Source organism: Papio anubis, chromosome 6 (genome assembly GCF_008728515.1).
Source record: "Papio anubis isolate 15944 chromosome 6, Panubis1.0, whole genome shotgun sequence".
Taxonomy (NCBI): Eukaryota; Metazoa; Chordata; class Mammalia; order Primates; family Cercopithecidae; genus Papio; species Papio anubis.
This window is the reverse complement of record NC_044981.1, coordinates 49,920,111-49,947,490: the sequence shown is the minus strand read 5'-3', so window position 1 is coordinate 49,947,490 and position 27,380 is coordinate 49,920,111. Positions and strand designations below refer to the sequence as shown.

General features: G+C 37.2%; 1 protein-coding gene across 1 annotated transcript in view; it reads left to right on the top strand.

Moving 5' to 3' along the window:
* PKHD1 (PKHD1 ciliary IPT domain containing fibrocystin/polyductin) overlaps positions 1 to 27,380 on the top strand; it is a 629,203-nt gene that overhangs the window by 594,171 nt on the left and 7,652 nt on the right. Inside the window, 3 exon segments of the mRNA XM_021937365.2 lie at positions 8,250 to 8,357; positions 14,527 to 14,685; positions 20,252 to 20,371. Coding sequence (XP_021793057.2) covers positions 8,250 to 8,357; positions 14,527 to 14,685; positions 20,252 to 20,371 — 387 coding nt within the window.

Below are 27,380 nucleotides of genomic sequence, written 5' to 3'. Positions count from 1 at the left end.
TGTGTTTTTATGTTGTAAAACAGTACGATATGTTATCCAATAGAAAATATGTTAAGGAGAATGTGTTTGCGAAACAGAATTAAGACAAAGGAGCCTCATGACTAAGGGAGATCAAGGGAAGAGGTAAAGTGAGAGAGGTGCTGGAGCCAGACAGACAACAGAGGACTTTGGGGACCACAGTGGGGAGTTTGGGCTGCACTCTCAGTGAGATGAAGAGCCGTTGGAGGTTTTAAGCAGGCCAGTTCCAAGGTCTGACTTGCATGTTTAGAGGACCACTCTGTTCTGTGGAGGGTGGATTGGAGAACCGCAAGAGTGAACCTCCTGAGCCCGTTAAAAAGTGATTGCAAAAGGCCAGGCAAGAGATGGTGGAGATCACAAGTGGATTAATTCAGAATGTCTTTCAGAAGTTGAATCAGCAGAATCTACTGGGAGCAAAGAAAACAAGGACTTAAGGACAACTTTTAGGTTTTGATTTTGTTATATTGGGTGGATATTGGTGTTATTTACTGAAATGGGGAAGACTGGATCGGGAGCAAAAAGCAAGAGTTTTTATGACGAGAAACACGGAAAGGTAAGTACAACCTGGCTGCTGGGCCAAATTAAGACTCAGGCCCTTTTGATTTCAGTTTTAAGGCAGCAAAAGCAAGAGGTTCTGTTTTACAATTAATATACTTTGTGTTCCAGGTGTCACAAGAGAGTTTTTTGTCCTCTTACCGGCCTCCCTCCAACATAACCCATACATTATTAATCATGCTTCCTACCAGGAGCCTTCTCCCTATTGTGTGCAGTCAATCGCCCAACACGTAGATCTCGCCTGACAGCCTCAAACTCTTCATGCATAGGAGTTGCCTCTCTGCACAAGTGGCCTCACAATGATCACAGCACCTTGAAATTCTTCCTCTGCTCATGGATAGGATTGTGTATTTCCTTCTCATCAGAGGGAGTCCCAATCATGCACAATGTTACAGTCCAAGTCGGGGCTTCACCTTGAGGTGAAGAGACAATTCATTTTATGTCAACCTGATATAACCTAGAATAGGAGGGTTCGGTGGAACATTTAAAAATCATCTCCTATATTTGGATAGGGAGCCAGAGATTACAACAGTCTGAAAAAGAGGATCTGTTAAATTTCTTTAATCTCTCCCACTAGTTTCAATGAGAAAATTTTAAAAATGTCCCAAGAATCCAAACGGATTAAAAATGATTTTTAAGGTAGATGGAAAATATCCTCAGAAAGGAAAGCATTTTTCCCACAACTTCTACGTCAGACAGTTTTCAAAAATCCTTACAGGGTCCCAGTAAAAGAATAGAGCCAATGGGTTCATCTTGACTCCTTGAATTCAGAATTGTTGAATAATTCTGACCAAGAGCTAGGACTCAAGCAAATCTCTGCACTAAATATCATGTTGCTATTTTAGATGAGAAAGAATTGATAAATTCTTTGTGATTTCAAATGTGATTTGAAAATAATGTTTTCAGGCTGGGCATGGTGGCTTGTGCCTGTAATCCTAGCACTTTGGGAGGCTAAGGCAGCTGGATTACTTGAGGTCAGGCATTTGACACCAGCCTGGCTAACATGGTGAAACCCCGTCTCCACTAAAAATACAAAAATTAGCCGGGCATGGTCGGTGCGCTCCTGTAATCACAGCTGCTTGGGAAACTGAGGCATGAGAATCACTTGAACCCGGGAGGCAGAGGTTGCAGTGAGCCAAGATGGCACCACTGCACTCTAGCCTGGGTGACAGAGCAAGACTCTGTCTCAAGAAAAAAAGAAAATAATGTTTCAAAATATGCATACTCTACAGAGATATATATCAGTAATGGTAAATTTTTTTTAAAAAAAATAACAGTTATTTGTTTTAAGCACAGTTATCTATTATTACCATGATATTTGCATATTATAATAGGGGAATAAGTAGGAAATCTTGTTAACTTTTGCAAATCCTTCTTTCTAGAAGTGTGATTTCAAGCACTGGCTTTTCATGCAGTTAGTATTGTAATTATAATGATGCATCCTTTGAGATTTGCCAGTAACACATTGAAAGGAAGTTTCATACCAATAAATCACTGAAAATTATAAATTGATATGGTGTGTATGTACTTTGTATAATTGGCCAAAAATCCCCATTCTTATGCAAATTTGAGGATGTGTTTACCACTCTTCAAAAATTCGGTTTATGGGCCAGGCGTGGTGGCTCACACCTGTAATCACAGCACTTTGGGAAGCCAAGGTGAGCAGATCACAAGGTCAAGAGATCAAGACCATCTCGGCCAACATGATGAAACCCCGTCTCTATTAAAAATACAAAAATTAGCTGGGCATGGTGGCACATGCCTGTAGTCCCAGCTACTCGAGAGGCTGAGGCAGGAAAATTGCTTGAACCCGGGAGGTGGAGGTTGCAGTAAGCCAAGATCGCCCTCTGTATTCCAGCCTGGTGACAGAGTGAGACTCCATCTCAAAACAAAACAAAACAAAATAAAACAAAACAAAAAAACCAAAATCAGCTTATCCAATTTCCTGTGCACCTCATGAATCAGGTAAGGCATTTCTCTTGGTTTTGTGTTGTCAAAAGGTTTTTTTCAGATTTGGAAATGACTCATGTGCCAGCTCAAACATCAGCCTACCTGCAAAATCACTGACTTCCAAGAATAGGCCATGATTTTACAGTTATTTCTTGCTCTACTCTTGCTATGAGTCTAAGCTCATTCAGATGGTTCCCATAAAATATACAAAATGTTCAAATGGATAGGCATGAGTCAATCATAGATGTGCCCTATTTTGCACTTATTATTGGCCTAAAACCATTCCTATCATATGGTGCACGCTGCCTACCTTTTCTGATGACATTGTTCCTTAATTTTTTGTTATTTGTCTCTTAAGAAACATATAAAATTGTGGTAATAAAGTCTCCAAGTTAATGAATAATCATTTGATGTTGTTTTCAATGAATTAATCTCAGATCTCAGTTTTTTTTTTTAATGTCAACATTTAATTTAGCTTATACATTTTGTTTCTGGCAAAGCTACACCTCATCGATTCCAGAAAATGAAATTATCCCCTTCTAAAAATTCTCTTAAGGAGGGCGATTGACATCTCATGATTAAACAGTTCATAGCTTCAAAACCCTTACTTTTAAAAGCTTGCTTCAGCTTATTGCTTTCTTATTAGAACAATAAATTTTCCCACTCTCTTTTCAATTTGACTTTTTACTATTTTGACCTGTAATTTTTTTACCCTATCTACTTACTTATTAAGACGCCAAATGTTTTCCAGTGAGAATACATGGACACAGGGAACATAATGCATGTGGGGCTTAATACCTAGGTGATGGGTTGATAGGTGCAGCAAACCACCACGGCACACGTTTACCTGTGTAACAAACCTGCACGTTCTGTACCTGTATCCCAGAATTTAAAATAAAATAAAATAAAATAATTAAAACAAACAAAAAACAAAACAAAACAACAAGACTCTAAATGTTTTCAGCCTGTCCACAAAAATAATTTTCTACCAAACTTGGAGGTCTTGCTCTCCTCAGTACCCAATCCAAATTTAAAGGCCCAGGTAATGTTGCATATTTTGTCAGAATCTCCCCATAGACTCTCCAGACTTTCCCTTCCACTTACACAATCTATCTTTTGTTCACTTTGCTGAAAGTAACACCTGTGTGGCGAACTAATATTTTTGCTCCTGGCCTTTTTTTTTTTTTTTTTTTTTTGAGACGGAGTCTGGCTCTGTTGCCCAGGCTGGAGTGCAGTGGCCGGATCTCAGCTCACAGCAAGCCCCGCTTCCCGGGTTCACGCCATTCTCCTGCCTCAGCCTCCCAAGTAAGCAGTACAGTTAGAAATTTCTTGAGCTTAAAATCCCAAGGAATGAGGACAGACCAGAACAGAATGGTCCTTGTACAGATTTGTAGACACAAGGCATGTCATTAAGAAAGTAAGAAAATGAAGTGAATTTATCCAAGGTTGCCCACTGTGAAGATGAAACATTCAGAATTGCATTCCAAACTGCCTGTTTTGATGCTGTCATTCTGTTCATTTTTCAGTGCCATTTTGCTACTGTTGGCGTTTTGGTATAGAAAGTGCTTAGGATATGTAACAGTCACTCACCTTCTGATCTTAAAATAATACAGCAGCATAAAAATATTAATTTTTAGCTTTTTTAATGTTCTAGTAATATTTACGACAGATACTCTCACATGAATACTGGAACTCACCTCCCCATCGTCTACTCCATATGTTACCCATGTTCTTCTATTCCTTACCCATACTCCAAACCATACTCACACTCATACCTTATATTGCTCCTCCATACTTTATCCATACCTAGGACCCTACTTATACTCCATACCCTATGTATAGTCCATACCTTACTTTTTTTTTTTTTTTGAGGCAGAGTCTGGCTCTGTTACCCAGGCTGGAGTGCGTGGTGCGATCTCAGCACACTGCAACTTCTGCCTCCCGGGTTCAAGCGATTCTACTGTCTTAGCCTCCTGAGTAGCTGGAATTACAGGTGCCCACCACCACGCCTGGCTAATTTTTCTATTTTTAGTTGAGACGGAATTTTGCCATGTTGGCCAAGCTGGTCTCGAACGCTTGACCTCAGGTGATTCGCCCTCTTCGGCCTCCCAAAGTGTCGGGATTACAGGCATGAGCCACCGTGCCTGGCCCATCCCTTACTTATATCCCATACCTTGCCATACTTCATACATTACCATACCCAGTACCTTACTCATATTCCATGCCTTACCCATATTCCATAACTTACACGTACTCCATGCCTTGTTCACACTCCATACCTTACCCATAGTCTATACCTTTCTCATATTCCATACTTTATACATTCTTCAGACCCTTACTCACACTTCATTTCTAATCCATAGTCCATACCTTACTTACTTATACTCTGTACCTTGCCACACTTTGCACATTATTCATACCCAGTACCTTACCTTACCTATTCTCCATACCTTCTCCTATATCATACCTTACTGAGACTTTATATTTTACTTTGTCCCACTCCTGACATTTATTGCACCTCATGCTCATTATTTTCTTTCCAGTATGGGATGTCATGCCTGGCTTGAGATCATGCCTGCAAGAGTGAGATGGGGCGTGACTACTACTCTTTATTTATCTATCTAATATATCCTATACATATCTTATCTATCCCTCCTATCTATCTATCTATCATCTATTTGTTATTTATTATGCTTGCCCAAGTTCTGGGATACTTGTTGCGAACATACGGGTTTCATTACGCGGGTATGCCTGCCATGGTGGTTTGCACCCATCAACCTGTCATTTTGCATTAGGTGTTTCTCCAATGCTATGTACCTTGCTCCCCACCCCCTGACAGGCCCTTGTGTATGATGTTCCCCTCCCTGTGCCCATATGTTCTCATTTTTCAACTCCCACTTCTCCCATGTGAGAACATGCGATGTTTGGTTTTCTGTTCCTGTGTTAGTTTGCTGAGAATGATGGTTTCCAGTTTCATCCATGTCCCTGCAAAGGACATTAATTCTTTTTTATGGCTGCACAGTATTCCATAGTGTATGTGTGCCACATTTTCTTAATCCAGTCTGTCATTGATGGGCATTGGGGTTGGTTCCAAGTCTTTGCTATTGTGAATAGTGCTGCAATAAACATACATGTGCATGTGTCTTTATAGTAGAATGATTTATATTCCTTTGGATATATACCCAGTAATGGGATTGCTGGATCAAATGGTATTTCTGGTTCTAGACCCTTGAGGAATCACCACACTGTCTTCCACAATGGTTGAACTAATTTACACTCCCACCAACAGTGTAAAAGTGTTACTATTTCTCCACATCCTCTTCAGCATCTGTTGTTTCCTGACTTTTTAATGATTGCCATTCTAACTGGTGTGAGATGAGATAACATTTACTCTTTTATTCCATGGACACCAAGCCACACTCAAGCCAACTAGCTCACTTGGATCAGTATTGTCACTATTACCTTTTTTAAGAGATCCAATGGGAATGTGTGAGGACTATTCTGAGGGTGTCTTATATACACACATTTTTCATGTGTGTGAGTCATGAAGTAGGGAAGAAATCACATGTAGTTTTCTGTTTTTAGCATACCCATGTCACCAAAATACCCTATTTTATATGATTGAAAGTTTCTCTTGAAGCCATTATGAAATACTACTTTTTAACTTCAGAAAGAATGCACCAAAAGCATTTGGGATAGATTATCTAACTTACTGTAAGTATTTCCTGGAGAAAAACAAAATAACAACAACAAAACCATATCTGTATATCTCCTCTAAATCTTTTGTTCTGCAATTTAACTTCATATTCTTTTTTCTTTAGTAGATCCTCCTCAGTGAAAAGGCAGTTACAGCCTATTATAAAAAGTGAATTTATATACTAAAGGACAATTATTTACAGGTCTTCAATATCCTTTAACATTTACGGATCATAGTTGCACAAAAAAAGTCCTTAATACTTTTAAAGAGAACATCTCAACATTAACAATATAACAGTTTGCTAGTACGCATACCTAGGAGTGAGTGGGATGGCTGCGGGGATAATTTGGGCTGCAAAGGTATTTTAAAAACTATCTATCCTGCAGAAACCCATTCAGGTATCATTTCCTGGTAGTTGTGTAATCAATTCCGAAGTTGCTTGAGCCCAGCACCCCACCCCATCCCAAGTCCCCCAGCCAGTATACTGTTTATTCCAGCTTGATCAGGGAGCCTGTCAATTGCATCTGTATATGTCATCATAGCTATTCTGAAGATATGATGAACCCTGGAGTAATGTACTGTACTTGGCAGCAACTGCCTCAGCTTTTGGGCACATATGCTTCAAATCTGAGAATATCATAGATATATATGGGAATCTTTGTAGAGATCTCTAAGGCAAGCTGGTATTTAACGCAAAAGTAAACCCATTTAGAACTAAAACACTCTCCATTAGGCAATTTGGCGGCTGTTCTACGAGGCCAACTCACTGTGCTCTACGGACACATTTCGATTAAATGCTGCTTTGTATTCTTCCAAAGATGGGAACAATAAGGATGTTTGTCAAAGGAAAAACTGCAGCAAATGATTTCATGTTGAACATCTGTACTCTGCAGTTCATTGTTTGCAAGAGTTTATTGACCATAATTTTGATGCATATAGGTTTTAAAGAGTATAAACTGCATTTATCTTGGGCGCCTATCATTTATTTGAGTCTTGGCTTATTTATTTTCATTTTAGTGGGCATTTTATTTATTTTGGAACTCAGAAGAGATGAAGTAAAAGATGTTTCTCAGAAAAGAAGTTTTAGTTAGCTCTGCAAAATTGATGAAGAAAGACAGTGTTTTCACAAAAAGATTAAACAATTGAATTTAAAAATGTAACACTAAGCATATTATATCTTTATGACACATTTCAGCCTTAGAGATTTCAAACCAACTTATAAACTTTCAGACCACTTCCATAATCCTTTGTCCACCATGCCAATCATATTGACATTTCCAGAGTAAAGTCTAGCAGCTGTTAATTAGGCACATAATTTAGAGATGGTAGAGTCAAAAGATGATTAATGGTATTGTGAATGTGATACTGAGTTAAGCTGCCTTTTTTCACTTTATAAATGGATGATCTACTGTTAGAAGATGCAAGGTTTGTTTTGTTTTGTTTGCATAAATCAGAGTAGCTTTATCAGTCATGATTTGATAGATTGCCGTGGTCCTGATCCCTTGGCCTAACTCTGCTGCCATATAAACTATAGATAACCAGAATAGAAGAAAGACAGACTGTAGAAACTGACCACCTAGAAAGATAATAGAATTTCTTTCTTTATGTATTATACATTTAATAATAATATAGCCAATATATTGTAAAGAATGCAAACTTTGAAATCAGGTAGATTTGGGCTGTAACCCCAGTACCACGTAATTTAGTCTTTCATGAGCCTATTTCCTAATTGCTAGAATATAGATAATAGCATATTTTATAGGGTTGTTGTGTAGTTTGTAGGCAATCGTGTATATAAAGAACAGTGTCTGGCATAGTGAGCTTTCAGTATATGTTAACTGTTATTATACTGTCTTGGATCATGTGGTTCTAAGTCTTGACTAAGAAAAACCTGATGGATTAGATAACCTCTTGGAGTTAAAAAAAATTGTCCTTTATTGTCCAAATGTCTGCCTTCACAGCAGACATGAAGACGTTGTTCTAGATTAGATAATAAACAGCTAATTTTTTTTTTTGTGCTTCTTTGAAGGGTGCACCCAGGCAGAATCTCAAGATGGTTATGTGAGCTTCTACAACTTGGCAGTCTTGATCTCTGGGTCAAACTGGCACTTTATTTTTACTGTCACTTCTCCTCCAGGTAATTTTATACAATGTGCTTTTATTCTCTGTTTTCTTTTCTTTGTTTCTTTCTTTGTTTCTTTCTTTGTTTCTTTCTTTGTTTCTTTCTTTCTTTCTTTTTTTAAGAAGACAATCCTTTCTCCCTTTTGGGAATAGCTACTATAATGAATAACAAGTCATCGTAGTTTAGAAAATAAATTCACTTGACTGTATCATTAAGCTTGAGAAGAAAGAGCACATGTAAAAATAGAAACCTCAGGATACTCCTGGTGAGCAAGAAACCAAATGTACATTTCCTCCTCAACATTGAAGTTTACTTTCAGTGTTCTACTTGTTTTTTTCCTTTATTTACTTACATGACATTTGGTTGGATATTAATAGGAGAATGTTAATGTATAAGAAAGAGAGTCATGGGATCTTGAAATTTTAACTTTGGGTCCTGTCCTCCTCAACCCCCCGCCAAATGGGGACAATACCCATCAACATCCTGGCACTTCAGAATAAGGGGTGTGTAAATTATGCATTTGATCCAGTTCTTTTTGACAAAATATGGAAAAAAACACCCTCTGATGTATTAAATGTGACTCTCTTGAAAATATATAATGATCATTTGTCAACATGTTATTTAACTCACTAATGAGGAAATCAGAAGACAAGAAAACTAATTAAAAGAGCATTTGGGAGATAGTTTTCATATAGCCCAGGAAGAAATGTTGGAATAAGTTTGCAATGGATACAGGGCAATAAAAGCAAAATTTTGATAGTCTGATGTTTACAGATATCATTTGCATCCTTAACTGTATAAAAATTGTTTCAGCATGTCAATCTTCTACAAATAAACATGTCTGAGTCCTAATAAATAATAAATAAATAAATAATAAATAGTAAGTGAAACAAATGTATGTTTGAGAGAACTTAATAAAACATTCAATGGGCCTTTTGAAAATGTTCCAGTATGACACTGATAAGATCTGTAATCATAATCATTTTTCCTTTAATTCTAAGTTTTGGATTTTTTTTATTTTTATTTTTTTGAGATGGAATCTCGCTCTGTCACCCAGGCTGGCGTGCAGAGGCATGATCTCGGCTCACTGCAACCTCCACCTCTCAGATTCAAGCAATTCTTCTGCCTCAGCCCTTGAGTGGCTGGGATTACAGGCATGCACCACCACACCTGGCTAATTTTTGTATTTTTAGTAGAAATGAAGTTTCACCATGTTGGCCAGGCTGGACTTGAATTCCTGACCTCCTGATCCGCCTGCCTCCGCCTCCATAAGTGCTGGGATTACAGGCGTCAGCCACCACGTCCAGCCTGGATTGTTTTTTGACAAAAAGACTATCTTCTGGGGTCAGATAATATTATTGCTCCCTGGCTATATGATCATTATCTCTTAAATGCTATTTAAACCAGTTTCGTGTTCTTCCTGATTTCTTCATTAATGAGATAAATAACCTGTTGACAAGTGCTCATTATATGTTTTATGAGAGTCACATTTGTACTTCAGAGGATGATTGCTTAAATACTTGTTAAAAAGAGTAAAGTCACATAAGCAATTTACACACACTTTATGTGTCAAAGTGTCCTGATATAAGTACAGGTTCATAACAAATGTGTAGTGTCCTTGACCGTGGGATTCCCAGTTCCCAGGCATTGTGCCATAACCTTGAGTTTTTGAACGGATATGTTTTAAAGGGTGAGACAGGCAGGAATGCATATTTTGTTCCAGATTTGTCTGACATTTAAAAGGCCTTTGTCCTTTAATTACCTCAGTAATTAATTAAGACTAACCAAATACGTTATCAAGTTCATTTTAAAGAAGAGGTTGTAAAACCAAATGCGAGACAGAAATTTCTTGGTAACTCCTGTAATTTTGAACTAGTCTTGGTGTTCACACTTAGTAGACTACTGCTTTATTGTAGTTTCTACTGACAGCCTGTAAAAACAACTAACTGAAGAATCATCTGGAAAGTTTTCCCTTAGTGTTTTTCACTGAATTATTCTCCATGATTTTCAAGATCAAGTCTATAAGATGAGACTCTTTCAGATGAGATGTATAAAAGTTTAAATTTGGAGACAATAAATGGGGGCTAAAAAGAAAGGAAAAATAGTAAAGACATGCACTTCTGTGACCCCTTATAGACATCATGCTGAGTAATGGTACATGTCCAGAGAGTAACTCCTTGTTTCCAAGTATATCAATTTCAGGTGTTAGAATGTTTGGGAAAGCAGCGTATATTCACACATTTCAGCTAATCAATGAAATTTCTTATTTCTAATAGGCTTCAAAATAATAGGTCTGTTAAGCATTCTTTTATGTTATTGTTGGTTCTTTTGTTGTTTTTGTGTGTCTGTGTGTGTGTTGTTGTTGTTGTTATTTTTGGAGAGGGTCTCACTCTGTCACCCAGCACCCAGGCTGGAGTGCAGTGGCTCAATCATGGCTCATTGCAGTCTCGACCTCCCAGGCTCAAGTAATCCTCCTACCTCAGCCTCCCAAGTATCTGGGACTACAGATGTGTGTGCCACCACACCCAGCTAATTTATTTTATTTCATTTTTTGGTAGAGATGGGATCTTACTATGCTGCCCAGGCTGGCCTTAAACCCCTGGGCTCATGCTGGCATTATAGGCATGAGTCCCCATGCATGGTCTGTTTTTTCATTCATTCATGAATCAAGCAGAGAATTTGCAATCATTTCCACTATTTTCCCTCATCTCTCCAATATCTTAGAAGCAGAAATTATTATTCCTATTTTAGAAATACAGAAAATAGATCTGCCCAAGTATTTATGGAATCTTCTTAAGTCTGATATATTATCAAATCCAGCTCATTTATAACTTCTAAACTTCCTGAGACACTGCCAAGAGATAAGGGTTTCTGTAAGTTTGTAGTACTGACTTCGTAGCCAGCCTTTCCACATTCACTATCATTATCATGGTGTAGGCTGTGGCTTTTCTGACCATTTCTTGGTGCCATGGGGTTCTCAGAAGGCCCTCAGGGGCTGCTGGGCTGAGAAGAGATTAATGTAACCAGGTATCACCCACAAATCCCCCCCACCACCTTCACCACACATACACTTAACCAGAGAAACTCTACCTGTGGTTGCCAATTCCTTGGTTGGAATATTCTTCCTCCAGAAATTCACATGGCTCACTCAACTCATTCAGATTTCTTCTCAAATATCTCCTCCTCAAAGAGGCCTCTTTTGGATCACTCAGTCTATACCATCCCCAATCCTCCCTACACCTCCAGCCATTCTGTCTCATAAACTCACTTTAGTTTTCTTTATGCACTTATCACTCCCTGGCTTTATAGTATCTATGTATTTATTTGTTTGTCTACTGTCTGTGTGCTGGGTCCTCCATGAGACCAAAGTTCCAAAGGAACAGAGATTCTGCTTAGTCTGGCATTATATCCCAAGGGTGTAGAAAAGCCTGGTGCATCATAGCTACAAATAAATATTTGTTTATGAATAAGTGAATATATTCATATTCAGATTATTTTTAAGATTGCAGTTTTAGAAAATGTTCTGCTGCTAAGGTAATTGAGAGCCAGTGGTTTCCACCCTTGCGTTTAGATAATTTCACCCGGTCGCCCTGACTTTAACTTCTCTGTCATTTTTGTGTTCTATACAAAAATGGACTGACTATATTTTATGTGGCTAATGTCACTTCTCTGTTTAGAATCTCCCTTTCTAGGCTGTGTGGGGTGGCTCATGCCTGTAATTCTGGCACTTCGGGAGGCTAAGGCTGAAGGATAGCTTGAGACCAGGAGTTAAACACTAGCCTGGACAACATAGCAATACCCCACCTCTACAATAAATTAACAAAAAATTAGCCAGGCATGGTGACACATGGTTGTAGTCCCAACCACCCGGCAGGCTGAAGCGGGAGAATCATATGAACCCAGGTGTTCAGGGCTACAGTGAGCTATAATCGTGCCAGTCATTGTACTCAAGTTTGGGTGATAGAGACAGACTCTTCCTCTATTAAAAAAAAATAAAAAAGAATCTTTTCTTCTGTAATACTTCATGCCTTCAGAATGTTCTCAAGGTCCTTTTGCCTGATATTTAATGCCCATCAAGATTTGTCTGAAATTCTTCTAGCGTTAAGTTCCAGTATTTTCCTGCATGAGTCTCCTAAGTATCAATAGCTATTTTCTCCTATGTGTCTTTGTTCACTTATTTGCACAGCCTTCAAAGCCTCCTCAGATACTTCCCCCTCCAGGATGCTTTCCCTAATCATATCAATGGAAAATAAACATCCAAAGCAATTGATTTGCATTATTCTAGTGGCATGTGTAACATCCTGATTTGCCTAACAAATTTTTGTTTTGTGTATCTTATTTCATTTACTAGCTTGTAAATATCTTAAGAATGGGAACTGGTAACTTATCAACTTGATCAAGTAAACAATTACTGAGCAATCATTGAAAAATGGATAAAAGTGTAAAGAATTTAGTTTTTACTTCTGTAAATCCCAAGTAAAATCTGTTCTCCCATCTCTAGGCCTGATTGAGCTTATTCATATGCCCATAAAAAGCAATTAATTGGTAACAAACAAGCCAAATATGGCTCAGATACATGATGTATACAGAGGAGATTTTGTTTTAGTAGCTTTGGGACCAAATCCGTCAGAAATTAAGAGATTGAAGATCTGACTGTGACTTCCAGTAAAATTGTCAGTGAAAGCACAGCAAAGAAAAACATGGTGTTTCCTTGAGTACATAAAATAAAAACTCTTTTTGCCTGAGTTATGTGGATGAAAGCAGAAGTTTGAAGTTTGCTTGTTTGTTTTGAATAAGCTGCTTTAAAAATGCTGGCTGTAACTATTCATAAGCAAGTTTTTTCAAAAATAAACCTGTTTGTATTGAGATATGATTGACATATGATATGATAAACATATTGAAAGCATACCATTTGATATATTTTGATGCATGTCTACTCCCATGAAAGCATCTTCATAATTAGAATAATGAATATATTCATCACACCCAAAATTAAAGGCAAATTTTAAAACAATTTATTTTAAAAATTAATGTACTATAAAATTGACATTTTTGTACATGGTTTTATTAATTCAAATACATGTATAGATCTATGTAACCATCCCCACAGTCAGGATAAGGACCATTTCATCACCCCAAAAATCTGTCCTCACATACATATAGCCTTTCTCCACCATTCATCCTTGGCAACCACTGATCTGTATTTTATAGCTTTGTCTTTTCTACAGTGTTATATGAATGGAATCCTATAAGTATGTGCCATTCAGAGATGGGCTTCCCTTACTCAGCATAATGCCTTTTATGTTCATTCTAGTTGTTACAGGTTATCAGTTGTGTGTTTGTTTATATTCTTTTTTCTTTCCTTACTTTCTTTTTTGGCTGAGTGGTTTTCCTTGTCTAGATAAACCATAGTTTGTTTATTCACTTCCCTGCTAAAGGACATTTAGGTTGTTCCTGGGTTTTACTATGTATAGAGCTGCTATAAACATTTGTGTATGGGTTTTTATGAAGATAGGTAACTTTCTTTTTAAGATTATTTTATGCCTCATTTCATAAATAATAACAGGATGAGAAATTTTTCTGTCTCCAAAAATGGGAGGAGTTTCAGATGAATTTTTAGAGAGTTGGACTCTCTTAACAGGAGGATGCAATCTTGCCCCATCATTCATGGCCTGTGGTTCTATCTGCCATTGTTCTATTCCTAGTTTTCCAGATCACATAACTCTCTAAGACAATCCGGTGCTGCAGTAGGAGTCCCTATGCCCCTGTTTTGATGTGTTATATGGCACGTATTGAGTACATACATACATCAGAGCAAGTAATTTCACACATTCTGGAGCCGAGAATATTTTTGTTCTAATTAGTGAAACATGAGTGAAAGAAGCTGAAATTTTGCATTGGTATGGAAGGTAGGTCTGAAAATTAGAAGAGAGAATTGGAAGAATTCTCAATCAGTAATTGACAGAATTGGAAATAACTGTTATGTGTTAATGTTGGAATCTCATGATTCTCTAGCAATATAAATCTTGGATTTATAATTTATTTATTTATTAAATTCAATGAATATATATTGAACACCTACTATGTCACAGATACTATTATAAATGTATTTATTTTTACTATATTTTAATTATATTAGCATCTTATTAACATATCATTGAAACGTCTTCTTTTCCCCCCATAGGAGTCAATTTTACAGCTCGATCCCAGTCATTTGCTGTCTTGCCTGTGACTAGGAAGGAGAAGTCGACCATCATCCTGGCTGCTTCCCTGTCCTCTGTGGCCTCATGGCTGGCTCTGAGCTGTCTGGTGTGCTGTTGGCTTAAAAGAAGCAAAAGCAGAAGTATGTAGATTTTTTTAAAATTTTGGAATGAAAATTTCTGAAAAACAAAGTCATCGTGCATAACATATTAATGATTCTTTTTCTTTCCCCAAAGACAAATTTTTGTGAGTTTCTCTAAAATATAAAATTACACAAAGCCAAATTGTTCAATTAATACATTAGAGAAAAGGATTGCCTAATCTTGAGTAATAATAGCAATAATCATAAAACCTCATGTTTACTAAGTACTATGGAACACATTCTGAGCACTTCAGATAAAGGAATTTCTTTAATCTGCACAACAACCCAATGAGGTGGGTGATAAATACTGTGCCTGTTATTATGTATGTAGAGAAAGAGGGACAAAAAGGGTAAGTCACCTGCCCAAGGTCTCAAAATCATGAAGAAGCCAGGCAGTTTGGCTCTAGATCGCATTCTCTGAAACACTATACTCCATTGCCAGCTGAGCCTTCAAAAAGTGAGTTAAAGAATCAGGGAAAACCAGCACTTTGAGAGGCCGAGGCGGGTGGATCACCTGAGGTTAGGATTTTGAGACCAGCCTGGCCAACATGGTGAAACCCCATCTCTACTAAAAATACAAAAATTATCTGGGCGTGGTGGCAGGCGCCTGTAATCCCAGCTACTCGGGAGTCTGAGGCAGGGGAATTGCTTGAACCCAGGAGGTGGTGGAGGTTGCAGTGAGCTGAGATTGCGCCATCACACTCCAGCCTAGGTGACAGGAGCGAAATTCTGTCTCAAAATAAATAAATAAATAAATGAATAAATAAATAAATAAATAAAAGAATCAGGGGAAAATGTCATCTTCTCCTCTTCTCCTTTAAAATGGGAGAGGGCTTAGTGGTTTTTGTTTTTGTTTTTTTTTTAGCATAGAAATTAAGTATGTTCCTAAATATTTCCCAGAAGTGGATGCTATTTTTTAATATTTTAAAGCTGGAGACTTGTAGTCACTGAGGGAAAGAGGCTTTGTAAATGAAGCTTCTTTCTATCTTAGAGTGGAGGAGACAGGTGAGCAGATCAGGCATTGGCAAATTCCTTATTCCACCCATTCCTCCAACCCTAGACCACCCAATGAGTGGAAGAAATATTTGTGTTACTAGGAGGCCCTACAAAACCAAAGTATAAGCAAGAGTGAAGTTTAAAAGAGGAAAAATAAACAGAGACAAAGACAAAAGATCAAAATAAAGGTGAGAGAAAGTAGCATAGTCCCACTACTACAACATTCACTGGGTTTGGAACTCTGAGAGATGCTTGGGAAAGGAAGCTCCACTGGATACATTTTCTGTATTTGAACTGAGCTACAGCCTGGTATCCCTGCTTCTCTCTTCATCCTGTTGATCTGGACTGGACTAACTACAAGGCAGCTCCTTGTCTTTCTAAAGAAGAATGGGATCTTGACCTTGTTCTGCTTTGTGTTGCTGTGATTTGCAGTTTTTTGTTTTTCCTTCTTAAAGTTCTGTCTACATTCAGTGTGTAGTACTGTCTGCTTGTAAGTAGAATTTTCATAAATTTTTATCTCATGTAATCCCGTGAAGTAGGTGATTTGATTCTCATCTTCCATATTGTATCTAAACCAAGCAGCCATGCAGGGGTCTCTCCCTAAGGTCTAACCTTACTTTTAATCCTAAGCTCTAGAGATGGCTTTTTCTAACTCCTAAGCTCTCCTAACTCCACTTTTGATCTCCCAGCCCTAGACGTGGCTTCTTCCTGCATTTACAAATATATCTATTACTTCAGTGTCTTACTGTTGCTCTTTCAACCTTTCAATATCTGTGGACACATTACCTTGTATGATATCCCCATATTTTCCTTACTGGGCACAGACTCCTAACTATGTTAAACAAACAAAAAAGATGTAAAGAAATTACAAGGAACTTTATGAAAGTTTTGCAGTAGTCAGATCTGTATAAGTGATTTGTATTTCCTTCTTTATACCTTCTGTATTTTATATTTATTAAGTTTCTAAAATTAGCATTCATTTCTTCAGAATCAGAAAAATATATTGTTCCACGACTTACTCATAAAAAAGGATACTCTGGTTAAGCTATATGCTCTCTGTGTCTGTCTTTTTCAATTTGGGTCTAAGGATCTTGTTGTACTTTCAACGATTGTTGAGAATCTAAACAACTTTTGTCTATGTGAGTTCTATATCCATCAGTATTTCCAAATTAGAAGTTTAAACAGAAAATTTTAAATTTACTCATTACCTTATTTTAAAATAATATATGCATTGCATGTAAACATAACATTTTAAATTAAAAAGTTGTAGTTTCAAACAATATATAGTGAAAAGAGTGTGGCATTCTTACAATCTCTTTAATGTCTTCCTTAATAGGCAGCTGGAATCTCTTGGCAGCTTCTGTATTCGACCTATTGCAATATATTGTTTTTGCTGAAGTATATGAAGAAAACCAGCCTCAGTCAGATACACTGTAGAAAAGGCATGAGCATTTTAATAGCCTTTACAGATAATAGTGGACATTCTTCTTTCCTACTGCACCCAGACTTGACAAGAAGTAGTTACTTAAAGTGCTATCTCAATGTCCTTTTTGTACTTTGTTACATGAAAATCCACCAGTCTCATCATATACTTTGAATGGAGCTTTCATCCATGCGTTATGCTTTGACCATTTTGAAAATATTGTTTCATGGAGTCGTGAAGATCTTCTCGACATTGACATATTTTATTCTACTATTCAAAAAGATCACATTTGTTAATAACATGAATCATTAAGAATTAGAAACCTGTGACGCTCATGCAGTTGATACAAGTTTTCCCAAATTCCAAGTTTCCCATGAAAGCTTGAATTTTATCACTGGCAACAAACATTGTAAGTTGTTTCTGTTTTACAAGCTCACTTCATTCATTTGAGAAAAAATGAAATCTACCAAATACACAAGTATGAATAACCATAATTTCTCAATCATGTTTTCAAGCTCTTTCAAGTAAAAATGGTGTTCCATGAAAAAATAGCTAGTTCAGCTCAAAATTCAATTGTAAAATTGCTTTTTCTTGGGAAAAATCACATATGGATTTTAAATAAAATTTAATTCTCTTTACTGCTTTATGAAAGATATTCTTAAGTAAAATTGACTTTTGTCTTTTCTCTTCTTGTTGGTTTTTTGTTTTGTTTTGTTTTACTGTGATTTTATTTCAGGGTATATCCCTCCTGATCATGCCTATCCAAAAATATATACCTTGTGGTTTTTACTTGCATTTCTCTAATGATTAGTGATGATGAGCATTTTTTTCCACATACTTTTGGCCACATGTATGTCTTCTTTTGAGAAGTGTCCATTCACGTCCTTTGCCCATTTTTTAAAATGGGATTGTTTGCTTTTTTGATTTAAATTCTTATGGATTCTGGATATTAGACCTTTGTCAGATGCATAGTTTGTTAATGTTTTCTCTCATTCTGTTGGTTGTTTGTCTCCTCTGTTGGTAGTTTCTTTTGCTGTGCAGAAGCTCTTTAGTTTAATTGGGTCCTGCTTTTTTTGTTTATGTTTTTGTTGAATTTGCTTTTGGAGGCTTCATCATGAAAACTTTGCCAAGGCCTATGTCCGTAATGGTATTTCTTAGATTTTCTTCTAGGGTTTTTTACCATTTTGGGTCTTACATTTAAGTCTTTAATCTTGCATATAGTGAAAGGAAAAGGTCAAGTTTCATTCTTCTGCATATGGCTAACTAGCTTTCCCAGCACCATTTATTGAATAGGAGTGCTTTCCCCATTGCTTGTTATTGTTGGCTTTGTTGAAGATGAGATGGTTGTATGTGTGCAGCTTCATTTGTCTATTTGTCTATTGGTCTGTTGTCTATTTGTCTATTATTTTGCCAGTACCATTCTGTTTTGGTTACTGTACCTTTGTAGTATAGTTTAAAGTCTAGTATGTAATAAGATACCATCTCATACCAGTCAGTATGGCAATTACTAAAGTTAAAACAGTAACAGATGTTGGCGAGGTTGTGGAGAAAAGGGAATGCTGATACACTGTTGGTGGGAATGTAAATTAGTTCAGCCACTATGCAAAGCAGTTTGGAGATTTCTCAAAGAACTCAAAACAGAAGTTTTCAACTCAGCAATCCCATTATTGGGTATATACCCAAAAGAGTATAAATCAGTCTACCAGAAGGACACATGCATTTGTATGTTTATTGCACCACTATTCACAATAGCAAAGACATGGAATCAACCTAGATGCCCATCAAAAGTGGACTTAATAATGAAAATATGATACATACATACCATGGAATAGTATGCAGCCATAAAAAGAATGAAATCACATCCTTTGCAGCAACATTGATGCAGCTGGAGGCCACTAAACTAAGGGAATTAATGCAAGAACAGAAAACCAAATACTGCATGCTGTCACTTATAAGTGGGAGCTAAACATTGGGTACACATGGACACAAAGAGAGGAACAATAGAAACCAGGGCCTACTTGAGTGGGGAAGGTGGGAGGGGGGGTAAGGGTTGAAAAACTATCTGTTTGGTACTATGTTCACTACTTGGGTGATGAAATCATTTGTACGCCAAACCCCAGTGACATGCAATTTACCTGTAACAAACCTGTACATGTACCCGCTGAACCTAAAATAAAAGTTGAAAAAGAAAAAAAAAGATCTACTTCCCACCCATAACTACCTCTTTTTCATGCCATGTCATAGCATTACTTTGCCATATTACAAATTTATTTGTTTATCCTCTGCCATCCAAACTAGAATAAAAGCTCTATCAGGGCAGGGATCAGATCTTTTTTACTCATCATAGTATTCCTAGAGCCTTAAACAGTGCCTGACATGAGGAATGTAAATATATTTTAGATGAATGCATTTATTAAGTAGATGAATAGAAGATGAAGTACCTCTTCAGCCAGGGATAGACTAAAGATATACAGTCTTCAACTAAAAGCCCCCCTCATCTTGCATTTGGTGGCTTGTACTGGTCTCAATTCCTTGGTATTGATATAATACTGTAGTTACACAGGTTGTTAACAATGGAGAAGGCTGGGTGAAGATGCTTGCATCCTCCCTGTACATTTCTTGACAACTGCCTGTGAATCAATATTCATTTCAAAATTAAAGACTAAAAAGTATTAATAATATTCTGTCACTAGCTAATCAGTTCTGTCCAACAGAAGTATAACATGAACCACACATGCAAGACACATATATAATTCTCTAGTAGCCCTTTAATATATCAATAATGTTATTTCAACATGTCATGAATATAAAAATATTAGGTAGTTTACACTTTTTTGAAAATTGACTGTGTACATTATACTTACAATACATCTCAATTTAGCTAGCAACATTTTAAGTGATCAGTAGCCACATGTGTCTGCTATTTGTATAGTTTTATACCATAATGTTGGTGGTCAGTATATAGGATTTTATGGCATTATTTCTTGAACTCTGAATATGTTATATGCATTCTATTGCATGTATATGATAATTATGGGACAAGGATAAATACAAGGGAAACACCTAAATGCTGATGGTCCCACTTACAAATAAAAATGTTCTTTTTGTCTGAACAAAAAAACTGCTTCTTTTTCTCCATTAATACAGAAACAAAACCTGAAGAGATTCCCGAATCCCAGACTAATAATGAAAATAATCATATCCACACCTCATCCAAATGCCGAGAATCACAAGGGCCCAAAAAAGAAGACACTGTGGTGGCAGAAGGTAAGCTTAGAGGTGGAGATGATCCCCACAGGACAGACCCGTTGTGGACCGACTGAGCCTCCCTCTCCTTCAGCTGTGTTTCTGAAGCAATTTCGTTTGTAGCCCCTTCTTAGTCTTTGTTACTTTCCTTCAAAGAAATATCCCAGCAGAAAAATACACAGATCTGGCTGGTTCACTCATCTATTCACCAATTATTTGAATTGATACATATACTTTATATATATATATGAAGATTATTGGTTTAACATTTGAGTTCGTTACATAAAGGGGAAACCAGAGTATAGGCATATAATCTTTCCTTTAGCTATTGCAAAGCTGCCAATTTGGCAACATTATTGAATTTGGGAAAGAAGAGTACAGTTGCCAAATACAACTATGCAAATTAGATTGGGTACAGAACCCTCGACACATGAGTCAGCTTTGTTAAACTGTGCTTTGTGGTTTAGCTGTACTTTCAGCAAAATGTATTATTTGCCTCCATGGTGTGTTATGCCAGATGATATTACTTGTTATATTGTTAAATTGCCATTAGAATTAGTGCCAGACAGAGAAAAGATAAGCATTTGCCTGGGATGAATGCTTTGCCCTTATCTGACTAAGAATGCTGCAAATAGAAAGACTGGGCAGAGCACAAGATGGCTTTGCCAAATATAGGTATGATACATGAAAAATATTCATATAATTTCCCTAGGCCTGAAACATTTAAAAACATGTACTCTAAAGAGTCAATTATCATATTTTCTGCTTCAAAAGGCTTACCTGTCTTAGTGGTTCTGAATGTATGTTTAAGCAAAAAATAGCAGCCCAATGTTATTCTGCCTCTAAGTAGCTGAGTAAGATCTTTCATGTGTGTGTTTATGTGTGTGTGTGTGCGCGTGTGCGCACGCATGAGCATGAGTGTTTATCTGTTTGCTTGTTTGTATATCTTTCCATGAAGGAAATAAAAGTTTGTTTGTTTTTTTCAATTTTCCCAACATATTAGCCATACTCCAGTTCCTGGACCTGCACCAAAAGGTGGTAGAGGGTGTGGGGGTGTAGATGGGAGCAGTATTGAAAAAAATAGAGAAAGAGAGAAGGGGATGGGAATTATCTGAGGATTCCATCTAAGATTATTCTAATTTTGCTTTTTAGAAGCCTCTTGACCATATTATTGCATGTAAACTCAGGACAGGTGTTTGAACCCTGCCATCTGAATAGCTCTTCGTATTCAGCTGCCATCTACAGAGAATGGCAGGAGTGGTACTAATCTCTCTCTTAATCTCATATGGCTATCTTTGTGAATCTCAGTGGCCCGCTTAAATTAACTACATTACGCAGTCTACAGTGCCTAACTGTTTTATTAAGGAACATTTTTTATGTGATGGTTTATTAATTAATTAAGAATGAGACAGGGACAAGACTCTCTGGAAAAGTTTAGATTGAAGAGAGGGGAGCATCAAAGAGGCCATTTTATTAGGACATACAAGTTAAAAATAGAAAGATGTGTTATCCGAATCCTCCTCTGGGGATCACAGCAGATTTGTTTCCTTATCTTCTAAGCTTTGTACAAATCTGAAGAGTATCATTTTGAAGACAAATAATGAGGCATCTCCTGCTTTTCTTTGGAAATTATTACCAGCTATGAAACACCTAATTATTGGTAACTTTACATACATTTTGTTTTATTCTGTTATTGCCATGGCACTTTAGTTTCTCTTTTCCCTCTGTGTTTTTAAGCTTTTAACATTTGCTGATAAAGTGACTGACTGTTTCTGTCTCCAGCACTTTGCCTTCACTAAGCACTACCACAGCACTTAGGATGATTGAGTTGTTGGAACCGAGCATGACTACTAGATTCAGATTATAAATTTACCACATTACAGCTTTTACCAAAAATTGCATGGATACAGTCAGGGTGCCAGAAAATTGTGATAGGGGAAGAAGAGAGTAAAATATACATCCCTCCTATTTTACTGTCACCAGGGTTTTTGATATCAAGAGCCATCTAAGCCCTCTTTTAAAATCCATATCTGCTAATGTCACTCTTCTACTCATGAAATTTAATGAATTCTCATTGTCAGTTGGAGAATCAGGATAGTGTGACATAAGAGCATAGAACCCAGAAGTCCAACAGACTGAGTTTAAATCTGACTCCCTGTTGACAGACTTCATGGCCTCAGGTAAGATAACTAACTTCTCTGTGTGTTTCAGTGTCCTCATCAGTAACATGGCCCTAGTGGTACTGGCCATAGTTATGGTTGTCATACAGAATAAGTGAATTACTGTCAGTAAAGAGCACAGAACAATTTCAGGCATACTATGTGGGCTATATATGTGTTATTTATTATTGGTTTAGAAAATGTTATTTAAGATTCAAAGCCCTCTAAGCCTTGACTCTATCCAATATTTCTAACCTTATATTGGGTTTTCCTCTCTTGCCCATGCTTACCCTCACCACACGAACTCATCCATCCCGGGATTAGTCTAATATCTCCTTGCTCATTTACTTGCAGTTTCTTCCAGTTGGATGGTTTGTCTTCACCTGTTAAAACCAGCTCAAGCTTTAAGCAGTAGCTGAGGTGCCTTTTTTTTTTTTTTTCAGAATGTTCACAACACAAAGAAATGATAAATGTTTGAGGTGATGAACATGGTCACTACCCAGATTTGATCATTATACATTGTATACATGTATTGAAATATAACTCTGGGCTGGACACAGTGGTTCACGCCTATAATCCCAGAACTTTGAGAGGCCGAGGTGGGAGGATCACCTGTTTACAGGAGTTTGAGACCAGTCTGGTCAACATGGTGAGACCCTGTCTCTACTAAAAATACAAAAAATAGCCAGGCGTGGTGGCATGCACCTGTAGTCCCAGCTACTCAGGGAGGCTGAGGCAGGAGAGTCGCTTGAACCCGGGAGGCAGAGGTTGCAGTGAGCCAAGATCGCACCACTGCACTCCAGCCTGGGCAACAGAGCAAGACTCTGCTCCCCTCCCTCCAAAAAAGAAATATCACTCTGTACCCTGTAAATAGGTACCATTATTACATGTCAACTAAAAATTAGAAAACAAAAGCTTTCCTCAACCCCTTTCTTCTCAACCAGAATGAACATTTTCCTCTTTGGGTTCCAAGTATACTGAGTGAGTGCCTTCATTGTAGCACTTCTGGTCTTTGTAATTCATTGTATGATAACTTTCTGTTTCCAAAGGTCAGTCGTTTTCAACCAGGAGAATTCTGCTCCCCAGGTAGGGTGACTAACACATCCTGGTTTTTCCCAGAACTCTCCCAGTTTTGAAACTGAAAATCTTGTGTCCCAGGAATTCCCTCAGCCCCAGACAAATTGGGATGTTTGGTCACTCTACTTCCAGAAGACATTTGCAGTGTCTGGAGACATTTTGCTGCCACAGCTTGGGAGCAGGGGAGCACCACTGGCATCTCGTGTGTAGAGATACATCTTATAATACCCAACACCACCCCACAGCAAAGATTAGCTAGCTCAAAACATCAGTAATGCTGAGGATGAGAAACCCTGGCAGAGGCTTTTACTGATCTTTGTAACATTTAGATGACAGCCTGTTGGAATGACTTAATGAATACAATTAGATTTCCTCTCCCAACGAATATTAAATAAATATTTATCTTCTGATGTTTATTTAGCATGTTATAAGGCTCCTTCTGTGTAATTATAAAGAGATGATATCTGGTCCTGTGCCCTTTATGAATTTTCAGTATGGTTGGGATACAAGAGTAATATTTGGGGGAAAATTAGAGAACAATTCCAGGCAACACGCAATTAAGTGTGAGGCAGTTAGAACAAACAGTGTGTATCTAAAAATTCAGACATGGGAGAGAATGCTAAAGGAGATAAAGAATGCTATTGTCCTAAGTTACGTGTTTAGCCCCTCTAACTCAAAAATCATATCATACTGTTTCAAATCCCATTTGCAAAGAGCTTAGTTGTCCAGTTTATATAAACTCAGATTTGTAGAAATGCCAGGGAAAGAGTCTTGTTTGCTCTGTCAGAGCTCAATTTTGCATCACACATTCTCAACTGTTCCCTTCTTCTCTAAATTGGTTAATTGGCCCCAAATCTTCCAGACAAGACACAGAGTTATCTTTAACTCCTAGTTCTCCCTTTACCAGCCTGTCCTCTTGCTTATCCATTCTTTCTCTCCAGTGTCTGTTTTTTCTCTCTCCTCCTCTATACTTCATTCCACAGATATATCTTCAGTTTTATTTAATACACTCCTTACTGGGGTCTACTCCTTCACCCCTATCTCTTTTCCCTCCAAGACAATATTTTCTATGCGCAACATATGCCTCCCCACATCAAAATGTCTTTCTCTAAAGTATCCACTTTCTCTAAAGTCTCCCTGATATGGTTTGTCTGTGTCCCCACCCAAATCTCATCTTGAATTGTAACTTCCACAATTCCCACGTATCATGGGAGGGATCCAGTGGGAAGTGATTGAACTTTGGGGTTGGTCTTTCCTGCACTATTCTTGTGATAGTGAATGAGTCTCAAGAGATCTGATGGTTTTAAAAATGGGATTTTTCCTGTACAAGCTATCTTTGCCTGCTGCTCTCCATGTAAGATGTGACTTGCTCTTTCTTGTCTTCCACCATGATTGTGAGGCCTCCCCAGCCACGTGGAACTGTGAGTCCAATTAAACCTCTTTGTTTTGTAAATTGCCCAGTCTTGGGTATGTCTTTATTAGTAGTATGAAAATGGACTAGTACATTCCCATTGATCCCACTCCAAATCATATACTTTATCTTTTTTTCAAACTTCCTTATCTAGAAGGAATAGTTCCTTTCTCAACTTTTATAATACTTCTCACTTCTTTATTTAATACCTTTTGTATGTAATATAATATTTGTGTTCATCTTATACAGATCCTTTGGTAAAAATTCTGTATCTTTTATGATCCCAACACCACTGTTACCATAGGGATTTAGGGTATTAGACCAACGATAACTATTATTGAGTGAATGATGAAGACCTGGTGAAATGAGTCCCCTTCTTTCCATTTCCCTTTTCCAGAGACCCTTGGATTCCAGGAGTTATTACAACTGCTGAGAAAAAAAAAAAAAAGATCTGCCCCTGCCCCTCTTCTAAAAGAAATGTATTAATAGAAATTTTATCCAGGTTCACCAACTATACAAAAGGATGATGAATGCACATTTTTTGGGTCCTAACAGTGGGAAAATATGACTTCTTGCTTCCAGCCAATGCTTTCTTCTGGCTACTTTAGCTTCCTCTTCCAGTTTTCTTGCTACCACCTTTGTGTTTGCAGGACAGCCATTGCTGCTGACCTCAATATTGCTTTCTCCAAATTATGCACCAATCTTTGTCTACATCAATTTTCTTTATGAAATCCATGCATCAGATGTTGGAAATGAAAAAGTGAAGTGTAAGAAAGAGGCTATATATGCACATGTGACCATGAACATCTACTTCAAAGATTTCTTATCTCTACCACCTTAGAGATACATTGACTGTATATGGTGTTTTTTTGTAAATATAAAATATAAATAGCTGTCACTTTACCTTCTGTTAATACAAATGTATAAGAATGACAGGGATAGGGAAGGACAGAGATAGCTTCATCTGAAAGCAAAGGAGCTGAGAACTAGAAATTGTCTCAGGTTCTCAGGAAAGCAAAACTATGTTTGGAAATTATTAATAAATAACATGTCCATGTCATATAATTTAAAAAATGAATATTTTCTACTTTAAAACATGGATAAAATATAGTAGTTGTTCCAGAAGAAAACTTTAAAAAATAAGCAGGAATAGCAGCATGCCCACTGAATAAGATGAAGAGCCAGGTATAGTGGTATGCACCTGTATTTCCAACTATTCAGGAGGCTGAGGTGGAAGGATTGCATGAGCCTAAGAGTTTGAGGCTGCAGGGAGCTATGAAAATATCCACTGCACTCTAACCTGGGCAATGTAATAAAACCCTAGTCTCAAAAAAAAAATTTAAAAAGAATGAAGAGTTCCATTTCTATTTTCAATCAAGATCCAATATCATAATTAACAATGGAGTATTAGAGGAATTCATATTCAAATGAGGAAAAACACATAAGTCATTCTTACCATAATTTTATAACATATATTTTGGAATCATAAGAAGCATAACATATATAAAACCAAATGACCAGGCATGGTGGCCATTCCTGTAATCCCAGCACTTTGGGAGGCTGAAGTGGGCAGATCACCTGAGGTCAGGAGTTTGATACCAGCCTGGCCAATATGGTGAAACCCCATCTCTATTAAAAATACAAAAAAAAAAAAAATTGCTGGATGTGGTGGCATGCACCTATAGTCCCAGTTACTCAGGAGGCTGAGACTGGAGAAGTGCTTGAACCCGGGAGGTGGAGGGTGCAGTGAGCCAAGATGATGCCACTGCGCTCCAACCTGGTTGACAGAGAGAGACTCCATCTCAAAAAAAAATAAAAATAAAACAAATTAAGAGGACAATGTTGGAAGTTGTTTGCAGATGATATACTTTTTTAAGGATAACTTAAGATTCGACCATGAACTACCATGATTTATAAATACTTTGAATAACTCACTCAAATATAATGTCAGTCCAAAAAATTGTATAGGGCAATGGTATATAGTTAGAAAAAAGTAAAGAAATGTACAATAGAGACCAAAGGATATACTGCCTTGAAAAAAGTCTTAACCAGTGTTATGTTGAACCTATATAAAAATAAACTATATTTTATTAAATAGTATAAAGAGAAGACTTGAATACATAGAGAAATATAATATATTTCTAATTAGATTGACTATTATTGCAAATACCTCAGTTATTCTCAAATAAATGGGATTAATGCAATTCCAATCATTCTTTGCAATGTTGAATAGCATAAGATGGATTCCAAAGTTCATCAGAAAATATAGGCTAATGATACAAAGCCAATTTTCTAAAATAAATAGATTTTGTGGTAGTGGAAATGAGTAGCCCTATCAGGGAATTAATATTTATGTCACGTTCTTAAGATAATGTGATTCTGT